This window comes from Lissotriton helveticus, chromosome 10 (genome assembly GCF_964261635.1).
Source record: "Lissotriton helveticus chromosome 10, aLisHel1.1, whole genome shotgun sequence".
NCBI lineage: Eukaryota > Metazoa > Chordata > Amphibia > Caudata > Salamandridae > Lissotriton > Lissotriton helveticus.
The window spans coordinates 5,839,192-5,857,406 of NC_136071.1; the positions used below are offsets into that span (position 1 = coordinate 5,839,192).

The 18,215-nt window shown below is 48.2% G+C and overlaps 1 protein-coding gene across 1 annotated transcript in view; it reads left to right on the plus strand.

Annotated features, from left to right (window-relative positions):
- Window positions 1-18,215, plus strand: part of CACNA1F (calcium voltage-gated channel subunit alpha1 F) — a 323,883-nt gene that overhangs the window by 74,122 nt on the left and 231,546 nt on the right. The window contains exons 8-9 of the mRNA XM_078664279.1: window positions 4,152-4,312; window positions 15,261-15,344. Coding sequence (XP_078520405.1) covers window positions 4,152-4,312; window positions 15,261-15,344 — 245 coding nt within the window. The remainder of the gene's footprint in view (window positions 1-4,151; window positions 4,313-15,260; window positions 15,345-18,215) is intronic.

Sequence of the window (18,215 nt, forward strand, 5' to 3'; positions counted from 1 at the left end):
GCACAAACCAAGAACACCTGGTATAATAGTACCTGTCGCTTGGCAAAACGAGACCTCCTAGTAACCATAAAAGAAGGAGGCACTAGGGAGGAGATCCGCTCCAAAAGAAGTGCGTACAAATCGCTCATAGCTAACGCTAGAATAGAGTGGGACGTACAGCACTGGGAGAATCTATCGGAGTCCCTAGCCAAAAGGGACTCCCGCAGATTCTGGAGAATAATTAACCATGGGGGCGGGGACCTCCCCTCTGCAATTGAACCCAACATAGCGGCCAATGTTTGGCAGGATCATTTCCAACAACTATATGCCCCTGCATATGATGAGTTAGTAACATCACCTTTTAATAGCCTTACCTCATACACATCTCCCCCTTTCACTTTAAAAGACGTTAAGATGGCTATAATGGGTCTTGCTTCAGGAAAGGCCCCAGGTTTAGATGGGGTGCCGGGCGATCTTTTTAGGCAGGAACCCGGGATTTGGGCACCCTATTTGATGGTTTTATTCAATGCAGTGCTGGGGGGAATGAAAATTCCTGAAGCTTGGCTGGGAGCAGAGGTGGTCCCGATATACAAAAAGGGGCCGCCCCTGCTCCCAGCCAATTATCGCCCAATCAGCCTCATTGATGTAACCCAAAAGTTGTTTGGAAGACTAATCCTGGATAGGCTTCAGTACTGGATGGATGATACTGATATTTTAAGCCCTCTCCAGGCAGGATTTAGGAAGGGAGTGTCAACCGTGGACCAAATACTCAGATTAAATATCTTATACTGGAAGACAGTTCTTCTGGAAGGGGGGTCACTGTATGCTGTCTTCGTGGACCTCCGTGCCGCCTTCGACTTGGTACCACGGGCCAAGCTGTGGGCGGTACTGGGGGACATGGGTGTCCCTGGAGATATCCTCCAGATTCTTATCAGGCTACACACAGATAATTACGCCCGCGTAAGATATGGAAAGGGCGGTAGGCTGACTGATAGGTTTCCTGTCCTACGCGGGGTAAGGCAGGGCTGCGTCTTGGCGCCGACCCTGTTCTGTTTATACACGAACGGGGTGATAGAACACTCGTGTAGAATCCCTAACATTGATGCCCCGCAATTGAACAGCAGCAGGGTGCCAGCGATCATGTTCGCGGACGACACCCTGCTGTTGTCAAAAACACCTATGGGGCTACAGAGGGTTCTGGACGGATTTTTGGAGTTTTGTAAAGAAAGGGGTTTAGAAATAAACCCCTCGAAGACTAAATTCATGATCCTCAGCCAAAAGCCTAAGAATAGCCCAAATCCCCGCTTGGGATCCACAGTCTAATCCGGGAAGGCTCTCTAACTGACAGTTTTACTAAAGTTAAAGATTCTTACAGGCCTGAATATGTCTTAGATGCTATGTCCCCAGTGCACGTAAGGAAGATCTTCCTGCAGTGGAGATACGGCTCTCTCCCTTTGAGGTCCTTCACTAAAACCTGGAACGGGAATTTAGACTCGAGCAATTGCCCTGCGTGCAATTACAAGCTGGAAAGTGACCTGCACGTGGTTTTGTTTTGCAAAGCTTATAGAAAAATCAGGAGTTACTGGCTGGTCCCCTACTTAAGGAACCATTGGCTTCCGGACTTACGCCCCAGCCTATAGAGTGCTCAAAACTGACCTTGCAGCCCCAACTGTGTTTGTGATGGCAAAATTCTTGACGGCAATGTGGAGATCACGAGCAAGACTCATAAGGGACTCCAACGTGGCACGATCCATAAGTTTTTAATCCAACCTAAAAATGAACTGTGTAACTATGAATTTTGATTTCTCGATTTAAAAAAAATCTTTTGAAACCAATTTTAATCTTTTCAATGATGTAATGTTGTTATTTGGATATCTTTTATGATCTTAACGATCGAAATAAAGATTTTTTGAATTGAACTAACTCTGAATCACAGGAGAAATGCAAACTCTCTGGATCTTTCTTCAGAATTTGGGAGAAGATTGAAGGACTCTCTGTAAAACCTGTGGGATTGGACACCACACCATTACTCTATTTAAAAATGTTAATGTAAAGATATACTGGCTATGCTCATGAAGAGAAATGGAGACAAGCACTTGACACAAATCTATGTTGAAATCCCGCAGCCTTTTCCCCGCAGGGAATTACAACACGGTCGTTACATCGACTGCGTTGTGATTCCGCATACCATTACTCCACAAGTCGGAACAACGACTTGCGCAGGGGGGGTGCTGGATGTTGGAATAGTATAATTTACTATTCCAACTCCAGTCTGTGCGGACACTAGGGAAGGTGTTGGATTTTAAATCCACCCCCCTCCGCAAGTCGTTGTTCCGACTTGCGGAGTAATGGTATGCGGAATGACAATGCGGTTGTTGTAACGACCGCGTTGTGATTCCCTGCGGGGAAATAGTTTCGTTGTAAAGGTTGTTTACCACTTGACACAAATCTATAATGGGAAACCACTCCGTGTCTGCAGGAATTCTGAACAAAATGACAGCAGGATTTGGTACCATGGGACAACATGGAACCGCAGTATTATTGATTTTGTTCAGGTTGTAGTCTGTGCCACTTTCTTTTTGAACAGGCTTTTTAGCACTTCTTTTAGGATATCTTGCTAAATCATGTTCTCTGTGGCAGTGTCATTCCCTCTTCTGCTTCACAAGTAAGCTTGTATTGAGGATTACGAGCATACACCACATTTGGTTTCACTTTGATCTGCCCTAGACTTTCTATCAGTCCAGTCTCTTTACTAGTAAAATCCCAAACCCCCTCTTTCACTCTGTACCTTAAATCAGGACATAAGTCCTCATTTTGAAAAAAAACATAACAAATTCACTTTTGTCTCTTGTGATTTTATTTGAAATCTAAATCTCCATCCTGTTCTTGAATCGCTCTACCATCCGGTGTGCAATTAATTACACAGTTCTTTTGCACAAAAGATCACAACCCAATAAATTAACAGGATGCATGTCACATATTATAAGCTGATGGTTATTCCCAGTTTAGCCAATTTTTACAAGTACATTTGAGGACACGTTAGTGATATGTTTGTTTGATATACCTTCAACGTGGACTTCTTTTCTAGAGAGGGGTTGGTTGGGAACTTCTATTGGTCTAACTGTGGAGCAGGTAGCACCTGCATCGATCACCAAAGATACTGGGTGGCCATTCATCTCACCCAGTACATGTGAGACACTCTGCTCTTCCTCTAGGACTGCACCCTGCATGCAATTCCCCCCTCCCCCCCCAAGGCACCATTGTGTCATGTCAAGCACAACAATTGGGCCTGTAGGAACTCTGAGTGTAGTAGCAATTTGCAGGAGGGTGTTACTGATTATTGAAGGGTTTTGCTCCAAACCAGGATCTTGCATTGTGCATATTATTCTGCACCATCGGGCCGGACGGCAAGTTTCCTTTGAACTTCCTTTGATTCTGCTTGTTCTGCACAGACGCCAATCGGGCTGGAGCAGCTGACTGTCAACCCATTCTGGGCCATTTAATTTATGTTCTTTTGCATTTGAGGAACCATTTGTGGATTGTTTTGTATTGGTTCATATTATATCTACACTCTCTTCCAGTGGGCAAGCTTCCTACAAAAGTTGTATGGTGTAGTTCTTTCCTGCATATTAATGTTAGCAGTGCCTGTGTTTGAAGCATAGACAAACCTTTACATTTTCTCTGTAGAACAACCTTCCCAGTTTGCATAAATTGAAAATCATTTTTCTAAACGCCAACTCCTTGCACCTGGAACAAAAACAAAATCAACACCAGGATCTAAAATATGAGAGCATTTGCCTTTATCTGCTTTCAGGTTATCAGGAGCCCTGTGTGGTTAAAAAAGTTCAAATCCTGACAGCAGTGGCAGCTTTATGAAACTGTTCTTAAAAGTTTCCATGTCCCTTAGGTTTCCTTTAATGTTAAGTGTACAGTGTGCTTTGTTTAGCTAAAATGGTTCTTGGTGAAGGGGCAGGTTGAATTTGCTGTGGTGTGTGAGGGTGTCAGAAGATGACGTCTGGATAAGTTGGCGATGGAAAAGGATACCACAGGCCTAAGGAGTGGGAAAGTGTTCCTTGTTAATTGCTACACTACCCACTGTGCACAGATGTGTTTGAGCGAGCGCAGACATAGGGGCAAACATCCAGACTAATATTTTTATTTATAACCAATAGAGAGTTTTCCAAGGAGAGGGAGAAAGCCAAGGCACGCGGAGACTTCCAGAAGCTGCGGGAGAAGCAGCAGATGGAGGAGGACATGAAGGGATACCTGGACTGGATCACTCAAGCAGAAGACATCGACAACGAGGACGAGGACGGTGAAAGGAAGAACCGCCGTAAGTGTTCTGGTGCCGGTACAGGGTGTTGGTTAGCAGCGGTAGCACAATGATGGATAAGGATGTATTACTGGGAAGCTTCTAATTACCTGTTGGTTAGTGACCAGAAGGAGAGTAGATGTACCAGCCCTGTGAGAAGAACATAGGCAGACCTCGTGTTTGGTTAGTGACCAGGAGGGTAGTAGACGTACCAGCCCTGTGAGAAGAACATAGGCAGACCTCGTGTTTGGTTAGTGACCAGGAGGGTAGTAGACGTACCAGCCCTGTGAGAACATAGGCAGACCCCGTGTGTAGAAGCGTGACCCATGATGGAGAGGCACGGCGGACAAGTCCATGCCTCGTCGTTCTCTGATGTTACTCAGCATTGGCTCTTCCACATTACCTCATGTTAGATTAGTTCTCCAAAGTTAACTCATGTTGTTCTCCCATTTTCTTTCTTATGGGTTCACTCCCCATCTCATGCTGGTTTATCTCACATAATCATACAATGATTCACTCCCACATTGTCTTATACTGACTGACTCGAACATTCTCTCACACTGATTCGCTCCCACCTCTCATGCTGCCTCAGTCCCATATTATCGGATACTAGTTTATGCCCATGTGACCCCCTCCTGGTTCACTCCACCTTATCACATGCTTGTTCACTCCCACATCATCCAGCGTTGGTTTACTCCCACATGAGCTCCCTCCGGTTTGCTTACTCCTTATCTGATGATGGCTCACTTCTCCTGTAGTTCATGCTAGTTCACTCTCCCTGGTCACTCACACATCATCTTACATTGGTTCACTCCCATAGTTTCTCATTCGTGTTCATTTTCATATTATCTCATGCTGGTTCACTCCCACATCTCACCATGGTTCACTCCCACATTGTCTCATGCTAGTTCACTCCCACATTGTCTCATGCTGGTTCACTCCCACATTGTCTCATGCTGGTTCACTCCCACATTGTCTCATGCTGGTTCACTCCCACATTGTCTCATGCTGGTTCACTCCCACATCTCACCATGGTTCACTCCCACATTGTCTCATGCTAGTTCACTCCCACATTGTCTCATGCTGGTTCACTCCCACATTGTCTCATGCTGGTTCATTCCCACATCTCACCATGGTTCACTCACACATTGTCTCATGCTAGTTCACTCCCACATCTCACCATGGTTCACTCCCACATTGTCTCATGTTGGTTCACTCCCACGTCTCACCATGGTTCACTCCCATCACTCCGACATTGTCTCATGCTAGTTCACTCCCACATCGTGTCATGCAACTTCACTCCCACATTGTCTCATGCTAGTTCACTCCCACATCTCACCCTGGATCACTCCCACATTGTCTCATGCTACTTCACTCCCACATTGTCTCATGCTAGTTCACTCCCACATCTCACCCTGGATCACTCCCACATTGTCTCATGCTGGTTCACTCCTGCATTGTCTCATGCTGGTTCACTCCCACATTGTCTCATGCTAGTTCACTCCCACATTGTCTCATGCTAGTTCACTCCCACATTGTCTCATGCTGGTTCACTCCCACATTGTCTCATGCTAGTTCACTCCCACATTGTCTCATGCTAATTCACTCCCACATCTCACCCTGGATCACTCCCACATTGTCTCATGCTAATTCACTCCCACATCTCACCCTGGATCACTCCCACATTGTCTCATGCTAATTCACTCCCACATCTCACCCTGGATCACTCCCACATTGTCTCATGCTAATTCACTCCCACATCTCACCCTGGATCACTCCCACATTGTCTCATGCTAGTTCACTCCCACATTGTCTCATGCTGGTTCACTCCCACATCTCACCCTGGATCACTCCCACATTGTCTCATGCTGGTTCACTCCCACATCTCACCCTGGATCACTCCCACATTGTCTCATGCTAGTTCACTCCCACATCTCACCCTGGATCACTCCCACATTGTCTCATGTTGGTTCACTCCCACATTGTCTCATGCTACTTCACTCCCACATTGTCTCATGCTACTTCACTCCCACATTGTCTCATGCTAGTTCACTCCCACATTGTCTCATGCTGGTTCACTCCCACATCTCACCATGGTTCACTCCCACATTGTCTCATGCTACTTCACTCCCACATTGTCTCATGCTAGTTCACTCCCACATTGTCTCATGCTGGTTCACTCCCACATCTCACCATGGTTCACTCCCACATTGTCTCATGCTAGTTCACTCCCACATCTCACCATGGTTCACTCCCACATTGTCTCATGCTACTTCACACCCACATTGTCTCATGCTAGTTCACTCCCACATTGTCTCATGCTGGTTCACTCCCACATCTCACCATGGTTCACTCCCACATTGTCTCATGCTAGTTCACTCCCACATCGTGTCATGCAACTTAACTCCGACATTGTCTCATGCTAGTTCACTCCCACATCGTGTCATGCAACTTCACTCCGACATTGTCTCATGCTGGTTCACTCCCACATCTCACCATGGTTCACTCCCACATTGTCTCATGCTAGTTCACTCCCACATCGTGTCATGCAACTTAACTCCGACATTGTCTCATGCTAGTTCACTCCCACATTGTCTCATGCTAGTTCACTCCCACATTGTCTCATGCTGGTTCACTCCCACATCTCACCATGGTTCACTCCCACATTGTCTCATGCTAGTTCACTCCCACATCGTGTCATGCAACTTAACTCCGACATTGTCTCATGCTAGTTCACTCCCACATCGTGTCATGCAACTTCACTCCGACATTGTCTCATGCTGGTTCACTCCCACATCTCACCATGGTTCACTCCCACATTGTCTCATGCTGGTTCACTCCCACATTGTCTCATGCTGGTTCACTCCCACATTGTCTCATGCTAGTTCACTCCCACATGGTCTCATGCTGATTCACTCACACATCTCACCATGGTTCACTCCCACATTGTCTCATGCTGGTTCACTCCCACATCTCACCATGGTTCACTCCCATCACTCCCACATTTTCTCATGCTGGTTCACTCCCACATCTCACCATGGTTCACTCCCACATTGTCTCATGCTAGTTCACTCCCACATCTCACCATGGTTCACTCCCATCACTCCCACATTGTCTCATGCTGGTTCACTCCCACATCTCAGCATGGTTCACTCCCACATTGTCTCATGCTAGTTCACTCCCACATTGTCTCATGCTGGTTCACTCCCACATCTCACCATGGTTCACTCCCACATTGTCTCATGCTAGTTCACTCCCACATTGTCTCATGCTGGTTCACTCCCACATCTCACCATGGTTCACTCCCACATTGTCTCATGCTACTTCACTCCCACATTGTCTCATGCTGGTTCATTCCCACATCTCACCATGGTTCACTCACACATTGTGTCATGCTGGTTCACTCCTGCATTGTCTCATGCTGGTTCACTCCCACATTGTCTCATGCTGGTTCACTCCCACATTGTCTCATGCTGGTTCACTCCCACATTGTCTCATGCTGGTTCACTCCCACATTGTCTCATGCTGGTTCACTCCCACATTGTCTCATGCTGGTTCACTCCTGCATTGTCTCATGCTGGTTCACTCCCACATTGTCTCATGCTGGTTCACTCCCACATTGTCTCATGCTGGTTCACTCCCACATTGTCTCATGCTGGTTCACTCCCACATTGTCTCATGCTGGTTCACTCCCACATTGTCTCATGCTGGTTCACTCCTGCATTGTCTCATGCTGGTTCACTCCCACATTGTCTCATGCTGGTTCACTCCCACATTGTCTCATGCTGGTTCACTCCCACATTGTCTCATGCTGGTTCACTCCCACATTGTGTCATCCTGGTTCACTCCTGCATTGTCTCACCATGGTTCACTCCCACATTGTCTCATGCTGGTTCACTCCCACATTGTCTCATGCTGGTTCACTCCTGCATTGTCTCATGCTGGTTCACTCCCACATTGTCTCATGCTACTTCACTCCCACATTGTCTCATGCTAGTTCACTCCCACATTGTCTCATGCAACTCCACTCCCACATCTCACCATGGTTCACTCCCATATTGTCTCATGCAACTTCACTCCCACATCTCACCATGGTTCACTCCCACATTGTCTCATGCTAGTTCACTCCCACATCGTGTCATGCAACTTAACTCCGACATTGTCTCATGCTAGTTCACTCCCACATCGTGTCATGCAACTTCACTCCGACATTGTCTCATGCTGGTTCACTCCCACATCTCACCATGGTTCACTCCCACATTGTCTCATGCTAGTTCACTCCCACATCTCACCATGGTTCACTCCCACATTGTCTCATGCTAGTTCACTCCCACATTGTCTCATGCTGGTTCACTCCCACATCTCACCATGGTTCACTCCCACATTGTCTCATGCTAGTTCACTCCCACATTGTCTCATGCTGGTTCACTCCCACATCTCACCATGGTTCACTCCCACATTGTCTCATGCTACTTCACTCCCACATTGTCTCATGCTGGTTCATTCCCACATCTCACCATGGTTCACTCACACATTGTGTCATCATGGTACACTAACACTTCCCACCATGGTTCACTCCCACATTGTCTCATGCTGGTTCACTCCCACATTGTGTCATCCTGGTTCACTCCTGCATTGTCTCACCATGGTTCACTCCCACATTGTCTCATGCTGGTTCACTCCCACATTGTCTCATGCTGGTTCACTCCTGCATTGTCTCATGCTGGTTCACTCCCACATTGTCTCATGCTGGTTCACTCCCACATTGTCTCATGCTGGTTCACTCCCACATTGTGTCATCCTGGTTCACTCCTGCATTGTCTCACCATGGTTCACTCCCACATTGTCTCATGCTGGTTCACTCCCACATTGTCTCATGCTACTTCACTCCCACATTGTCTCATGCTAGTTCACTCCCACATTGTCTCATGCTACTTCACTCCCACATTGTCTCATGCTAGTTCACTCCCACATTGTCTCATGCTACTTCACTCCCACATTGTCTCATGCTAGTTCACTCCCACATTGTCTCATGCTACTTCACTCCCACATTGTCTCATGCTGGTTCACTCCTGCATTGTCTCATGCTGGTTCACTCCCACATTGTCTCATGCTACTTCACTCCCACATTGTCTCATGCTGGTTCACTCCCACATTGTCTCATGCTACTTCACTCCCACATTGTCTCATGCTAGTTCACTCCCACATTGTCTCATGCTGGTTCACTCCTGCATTGTCTCATGCTGGTTCACTCCCACATTGTCTCATGCTACTTCACTCCCACATTGTCTCATGCTAGTTCACTCCCACATTGTCTCATGCTACTTCACTCCCACATTGTCTCATGCTAGTTCACTCCCACATTGTCTCATGCAACTCCACTCCCACATCTCACCATGGTTCACTCCCATATTGTCTCATGCAACTTCACTCCCACATCTCACCATGGTTCACTCCCACATTGTCTCATGCTAGTTCACTCCCACATCGTGTCATGCAACTTAACTCCGACATTGTCTCATGCTAGTTCACTCCCACATCGTGTCATGCAACTTCACTCCGACATTGTCTCATGCTGGTTCACTCCCACATCTCACCATGGTTCACTCCCACATTGTCTCATGCTGGTTCACTCCCACATTGTCTCATGCTGGTTCACTCCCACATCTCACCATGGTTCACTCCCACATTGTCTCATGCTGGTTCACTCCCACATCTCACCATGGTTCACTCCGACATTGTCTCATACTAGTTCACTCCCACATTGTCTCATGCTAGTTCACTCCCACATGGTCTCATGCTGATTCACTCACACATCTCACCATGGTTCACTCCCACATTGTCTCATGCTGGTTCACTCCCACATTGTCTCATGCTGGTTCACTCCCACATCTCACCATGGTTCACTCCCATCACTCCCACATTTTCTCATGCTGGTTCACTCCCACATCTCACCATGGTTCACTCCCACATTGTCTCATGCTAGTTCACTCCCACATCTCACCATGGTTCACTCCCATCACTCCCACATTTTCTCATGCTGGTTCACTCCCACATCTCACCATGGTTCACTCCCACATTGTCTCATGCTAGTTCACTCCCACATTGTCTCATGCTGGTTCACTCCCACATCTCACCCTGGATCACTCCCACATTGTCTCATGCTGGTTCACTCCCACATCTCACCATGGTTCACTCCCACATTGTCTCATGCTAGTTCACTCCCACATTGTCTCATGCTGGTTCACTCCCACATTGTCTCATGCTGGTTCACTCCCACATTGTCTCATGCTAGTTCACTCCCACATTGTCTCATGCTGGTTCATTCCCACATCTCACCATGGTTCACTCACACATTGTGTCATCATGGTTCACTCCTGCATTGTCTCACCATGGTTCACTCCCACATTTTCTCATGCTGGTTCACTCCCACATCTCACCATGGTTCACTCCCACATTGTCTCATGCTAGTTCACTCCCACATCTCACCATGGTTCACTCCCATCACTCCCACATTGTCTCATGCTGGTTCACTCCCACATCTCACCATGGTTCACTCCCACATTGTCTCATGCTAGTTCACTCCCACATTGTCTCATGCTGGTTCACTCCCACATCTCACCCTGGATCACTCCCACATTGTCTCATGCTGGTTCACTCCCACATCTCACCATGGTTCACTCCCACATTGTCTCATGCTAGTTCACTCCCACATTGTCTCATGCTGGTTCACTCCCACATTGTCTCATGCTAGTTCACTCCCACATTGTCTCATGCTGGTTCATTCCCACATCTCACCATGGTTCACTCACACATTGTGTCATCATGGTTCACTCCTGCATTGTCTCACCCTGGATCACTCCCACATTGTCTCATGCTGGTTCACTCCCACATCTCACCATGGTTCACTCCCACATTGTCTCATGCTAGTTCACTCCCACATCTCACCCTGGATCACTCCCACATTGTCTCATGCTACTTCACTCCCACATTGTCTCATGCTAATTCACTCCCACATCTCACCCTGGATCACTCCCACATTGTCTCATGCTAGTTCACTCCCACATTGTCTCATGCTGGTTCACTCCCACATCTCACCCTGGATCACTCCCACATTGTCTCATGCTACTTCACTCCCACATTGTCTCATGCTAGTTCACTCCCACATTGTCTCATGCTGGTTCATTCCCACATCTCACCATGGTTCACTCACACATTGTGTCATCATGGTTCACTCCCACATTGTCTCATGCTGGTTCACTCCCACATTGTCTCACCATGGTTCACTCCCACATTGTCTCATGCTGGTTCACTCCTGCATTGTCTCATGCTGGTTCACTCCCACATCTCACCATGGTTCACTCCCACATTGTCTCATGCTAGTTCACTCCCACATTGTCTCATGCTGGTTCATTCCCACATCTCACCATGGTTCACTCACACATTGTGTCATCATGGTTCACTCCTGCATTGTCTCACCATGGTTCACTCCCACATTGTCTCATGCTGGTTCACTCCTGCATTGTCTCATCCTGGTTCACTCCCACATTGTCTCATGTTGGTTCACTCCCACATTGTCTCATGCTAGTTCACTCCCACATTGTCTCATGCTGGTTCACTCCCACATCTCACCCTGGATCACTCCCACATTGTCTCATGCTACTTCACTCCCACATTGTCTCATGCTAATTCACTCCCACATCTCACCCTGGATCACTCCCACATTGTCTCATGCTAGTTCACTCCCACACTGTCTCATGCTGGTTCACTCCCACATCTCACCCTGGATCACTCCCACATTGTCTCATGCTACTTCACTCCCACATTGTCTCATGCTAGTTCACTCCCACATTGTCTCATGCTGGTTCATTCCCACATCTCACCATGGTTCACTCACACATTGTGTCATCATGGTTCACTCCCACATTGTCTCATGCTGGTTCACTCCTGCATTGTCTCATCCTGGTTCACTCCCACATTGTCTCACCATGGTTCACTCCCACATTGTCTCATGCTGGTTCACTCCTGCATTGTCTCATGCTGGTTCACTCCCACATCTCACCATGGTTCACTCCCACATTGTCTCATGCTAGTTCACTCCCACATTGTCTCATGCTGGTTCATTCCCACATCTCACCATGGTTCACTCACACATTGTGTCATCATGGTTCACTCCTGCATTGTCTCACCATGGTTCACTCCCACATTGTCTCATGCTGGTTCACTCCTGCATTGTCTCATCCTGGTTCACTCCCACATTGTCTCATGTTGGTTCACTCCCACATTGTCTCATGCTAGTTCACTCCCACATTGTCTCATGCTACTTCACTCCCACATTGTCTCATGCTACTTCACTCCCACATTGTCTCATGCTAGTTCACTCCCACATTGTCTCATGCTGGTTCATTCCCACATCTCACCATGGTTCACTCACACATTGTGTCATCATGGTTCACTCCTGCATTGTCTCACCATGGTTCACTCCCACATTGTCTCATGCTGGTTCACTCCTGCATTGTCTCATCCTGGTTCACTCCCACATTGTCTCACCATGGTTCACTCCCACATTGTCTCATGCTGGTTCACTCCTGCATTGTCTCATCCTGGTTCACTCACACATCTCACCATGGTTCACTCCCACATTGTCTCATGCTGGTTCACTCCCACATTGTCTCATGCTGGTTCACTCCTGCATTATCTCATGCTGGTTCACTCCCACATCTCACCATGGTTCACTCCCACATTGTCTCATGCTAGTTCACTCCCACATTGTCTCATGCTGGTTCATTCCCACATCTCACCATGGTTCACTCACACATTGTGTCATCATGGTTCACTCCTGCATTGTCTCACCATGGTTCACTCCCACATTGTCTCATGCTGGTTCACTCCTGCATTGTCTCATCCTGGTTCACTCCCACATTGTCTCATGCTGGTTCACTCCCACATTGTCTCATGCTGGTTCACTCCCACATTGTCTCATGCTGGTTCACTCCCACATCTCACCCTGGATCACTCCCACATTGTCTCATGCTACTTCACTCCCACATTGTCTCATGCTAATTCACTCCCACATCTCACCCTGGATCACTCCCACATTGTCTCATGCTAGTTCACTCCCACATTGTCTCATGCTGGTTCACTCCCACATCTCACCCTGGATCACTCCCACATTGTCTCATGCTACTTCACTCCCACATTGTCTCATGCTAGTTCACTCCCACATTGTCTCATGCTGGTTCATTCCCACATCTCACCATGGTTCACTCACACATTGTGTCATCATGGTTCACTCCCACATTGTCTCATGCTGGTTCACTCCTGCATTGTCTCATCCTGGTTCACTCCCACATTGTCTCACCATGGTTCACTCCCACATTGTCTCATGCTGGTTCACTCCTGCATTGTCTCATGCTGGTTCACTCCCACATCTCACCATGGTTCACTCCCACATTGTCTCATGCTAGTTCACTCCCACATTGTCTCATGCTGGTTCATTCCCACATCTCACCATGGTTCACTCACACATTGTGTCATCATGGTTCACTCCTGCATTGTCTCACCATGGTTCACTCCCACATTGTCTCATGCTGGTTCACTCCTGCATTGTCTCATCCTGGTTCACTCCCACATTGTCTCATGTTGGTTCACTCCCACATTGTCTCATGCTAGTTCACTCCCACATTGTCTCATGCTACTTCACTCCCACATTGTCTCATGCTACTTCACTCCCACATTGTCTCATGCTAGTTCACTCCCACATTGTCTCATGCTGGTTCATTCCCACATCTCACCATGGTTCACTCACACATTGTGTCATCATGGTTCACTCCTGCATTGTCTCACCATGGTTCACTCCCACATTGTCTCATGCTGGTTCACTCCTGCATTGTCTCATCCTGGTTCACTCCCACATTGTCTCACCATGGTTCACTCCCACATTGTCTCATGCTGGTTCACTCCTGCATTGTCTCATCCTGGTTCACTCACACATCTCACCATGGTTCACTCCCACATTGTCTCATGCTGGTTCACTCCCACATTGTCTCATGCTGGTTCACTCCTGCATTATCTCATGCTGGTTCACTCCCACATCTCACCATGGTTCACTCCCACATTGTCTCATGCTAGTTCACTCCCACATTGTCTCATGCTGGTTCATTCCCACATCTCACCATGGTTCACTCACACATTGTGTCATCATGGTTCACTCCTGCATTGTCTCACCATGGTTCACTCCCACATTGTCTCATGCTGGTTCACTCCTGCATTGTCTCATCCTGGTTCACTCCCACATTGTCTCATGCTGGTTCACTCCCACATTGTCTCATGTTGGTTCACTCCCACATTGTCTCATGTTGGTTCACTCCCACATTGTCTCATCCTGGTTCACTCCCACATTGTCTCATGCTGGTTCACTCCCACATTGTCTCATGCTGGTTCACTCCCACCTTGCCTCATGCTGGTTCACTCCCACATTCTGTCATCCTGGTTCACTCACACATCTCAGCATGGTTCACTCCCACATTGTCTCATGCTGGATCACTCTCACATTCTCACTCTGGTCGATTCTCATATTATCTCATGTTGGTTTACTTCCCCCTTATCACATGTCGGTTCACTCTAACATTATCTCACATTGGTTCATAACCTAATTATCATGTGTTTGTTCACTCCCAAAGTATTTCCGGCTGGTTTACTCCCTCATCATCTTGTGCTGGTTCACTCCCACTTTACCTCATGCTGTTTCATTTTACACTTTGCTTCTGTACCATTGGCCACTCGATTTATCCTCAACACTCCTTCACGTCAGTCCTTGTCAAGCTCCGTGCATTGACTTCATGTGGGGTTCATGTGTGGTTCCATTTGCCTTTTGATTCAGAGTACTTACCACTGTTTTCATCTACAGATCATTCACATGTGCATTTGTCTGTCCTTGCGTCCACCCTTGTGTCTCTTTCACATCCAGGCATCTCTCTGGCTGACCTGACGGACGAGAAGAAGGGTCGCTTGAGCTGGCTGAGGCACCGCAGTCACTCAATAGATACTCACAGTAATGTCTTTCTCTCGCTGTGACATATATATGCCCTCCTTGTGATGACGGTGCTAGTGGTACCTGTGATGTAGTCGTGGTGTAACCGTGCAGATGGCCGTGGGGTACACGTATGGTAGTCTGTGTTCCTTGTGTTGGTGTTTCTCTTGGCACCGGCTCTAAAGGTCATTGGGTGTCCTGGGCCTTGGTCGTGATCACCGCTGGGGAGGGTGGCGCAACTGGTGACCTATCTATGGCGTCACGGATGGGACCCTTGTGATCTGTTTGTAATAACTGAAGACCAGGCCTTGGCACATTTCTTGTCATGCCTTTGTAATCTTGCATGATTATCAGACTTTCTCTTGGTAAATTTACTAAATGTTTGCCATTTTGCAGAACGCAAATCCACATGATTTTTTCTTTCCAGGGAGCGGTTTGAGTAGAAAATATATCATCAATATCCGCTTTGACATTTTCAAAGTATACCTGTATGGAGATAAGTTGTTCGAAAGACCGACACAATGTATTTGGCATATTAGGTATAATTTTGGAAAAGATTTGTACATTTTGCAGAACTTCATTTTGGCAGATTTGGCTCACCCCTGTAGAGGTAGACCCATGCCGGTGACATTTTTAGAAATTTGCTGCAGTGCTTGCCAGGATGATGATACCTTGGAAGTCGCGCTCACAGTTGTATATTAATGATAACGGTTTCAAGATCCTTACATTTAGGGATCCATTCTTTACATATGGTACAGAACTGTGCCTTCATTTCCATTTTGATTGAGCCCAGCTGATAAACAAGTACCTTCCTTTCTGGTGCAGGCCTTTGGCATCCTTGCCTGCATAGTGCCTGGATTCTACTCATGTCCTGATCATGACCACCTGATTGTTTTAAGAGGTTGAAACGTATCTATACAAAGGATAAATGAGATGATAATCTATGCCAGTGTTTCCCAACCTTTTAACTTCTGGGGACCCCCATTAATCATTACTGGAACCCGGGGAACTCCACTGAGTAATTATTGGAATTCGAGGACCCCCTACTGACTCATTACTGGAAGCCGGGGGCCCGAACCTAAGCGTTATCTTTTATGGCATTTTAATCTGGATATCTTTTTCACGTTTTATTTAATTTGCAAACATATAAATAAATAAAAAAATCTAAATTTTAGCTTTAGTAGAAAGGTTGGAGCTTTTCTAAATTCAATTCATACCATAAAAAGCAGCTGAGTATAGGTCGCCTTCTCCAAAACCTTTATTTCAAAGTAAAAAGGAACGGGAATATGAGGCATTGTTGACCATTGAAAGAGTAACCATATAAAACACTGGCACTGTGCCTTTAAGGGCCTCAGAGTACCCCCTGTATCCCATCATGCCCCACAGGTGACAGTTAAGTCAGTTCATTCTTCCGGCTCCTTCTGCTGGGATCCTGGAGCACTGACTGAGCTCTTTTATCTTTGACTAAAAAGTCAGAAAAATCGCATTAGATTTTAGTAGAAAGGTTTTATTTGGCGGGTGCTCGTACTTGCTTTGCTGACAACTTATTTTCTGATAAAAAATATTTTTTTAGCTGTCAAAAATGCCTTATTTGTTTGTGAAGTGTCCTTCCTGTTGGAAGGAGAACGCACAGCATGCATCCCCCTCCATCCACCGAGCGCACCCCTCCATCCACCACGTACCCCTCCTCCATCCACCACGTACCCCTCCTCCATCCAACGCACCCCCCCCCTCCATCCACCGCACGCACCCCTCCTCCATCCACCACTCCCATCCCTCCTCCATCCACCGCACTCACCCCTCCTCCATCCACCGCACGCACCCCTCCTCCATCCACCGCACGCACCCCTCCTCCATCCACCACTCCCATCCCTCCTCCATCCACCGCACTCACCCCACCTCCATCCACCACGCCACCCCTCCTCCATCCACCGAGCGCACCCCTCCTCCATCCACCGCACGCACCCCTCTTCCATCCACTGCGCGCACCCCTCTTCCATTTCTGCACGCATCCCTCCATCCACCGAGCGTACCCCTCCTCCATCCACCACACGCATCCCTCCTCCATCCACCGAGCGCACCCCTCCTCCATCCACTGAGCGCACCCCTCCTCCATCCACCGAGCGCACCCCTCCTCCATCCACCAAATGTACCCCTCCTCCATCCACCGAGCGCACCCCTCCTCCATCCACTGAGCGCACCCCTCCTCCATCCACCGAGCGCACCCCTCCTCCATCCACCAAGTGTACCCCTCCTCCATCCACCGAGCGCATCCCTCCTCCATCCACCGAGCGTACCCCTCCTCCATCCACCGAGCGCACCCCTCCTCCATCCACCGCATGCACCCCTCCTCCATCCACCGCATGCACCCCTCCTCCATCCACCACGTACCCCTCCTCCATCCACCGCACGCACCCCTCCTCCATCCACTGCACGCACCCCTCCATCCACCACATACCCCTCCTCCATCCACCGCACGCACCCCTCCTCCATCCACCGCATGCACCCTCCTCCATCCACCGCACACACCCCTCCTCCATCCACCACTCCTTTCCCTCCTCCATCCACCGCACTCACCCCTCCTCCATCCACCGCACGCACACCACCTCCATCCACCACGCCACCCCTCCTCCATCCACCGAGCGCACCCCTCCTCCATCCACCGCACGCACCCCTCTTCCATCCACTGCGCGCACCCCTCTTCCATCCACCGCACGCATCCCTCCTCCATCCACCGAGCGTACCCCTCGTCCATCCACCACACGCACCCCTCCTCCATCCACCGAGCGCACCCCTCCTCCATCCACCGCACGCACCCCTCTTCCATCCACTGCGCGCACCCCTCTTCCATCCACCACACGCATCCCTCCTCCATCCACCGAGCGTACCCCT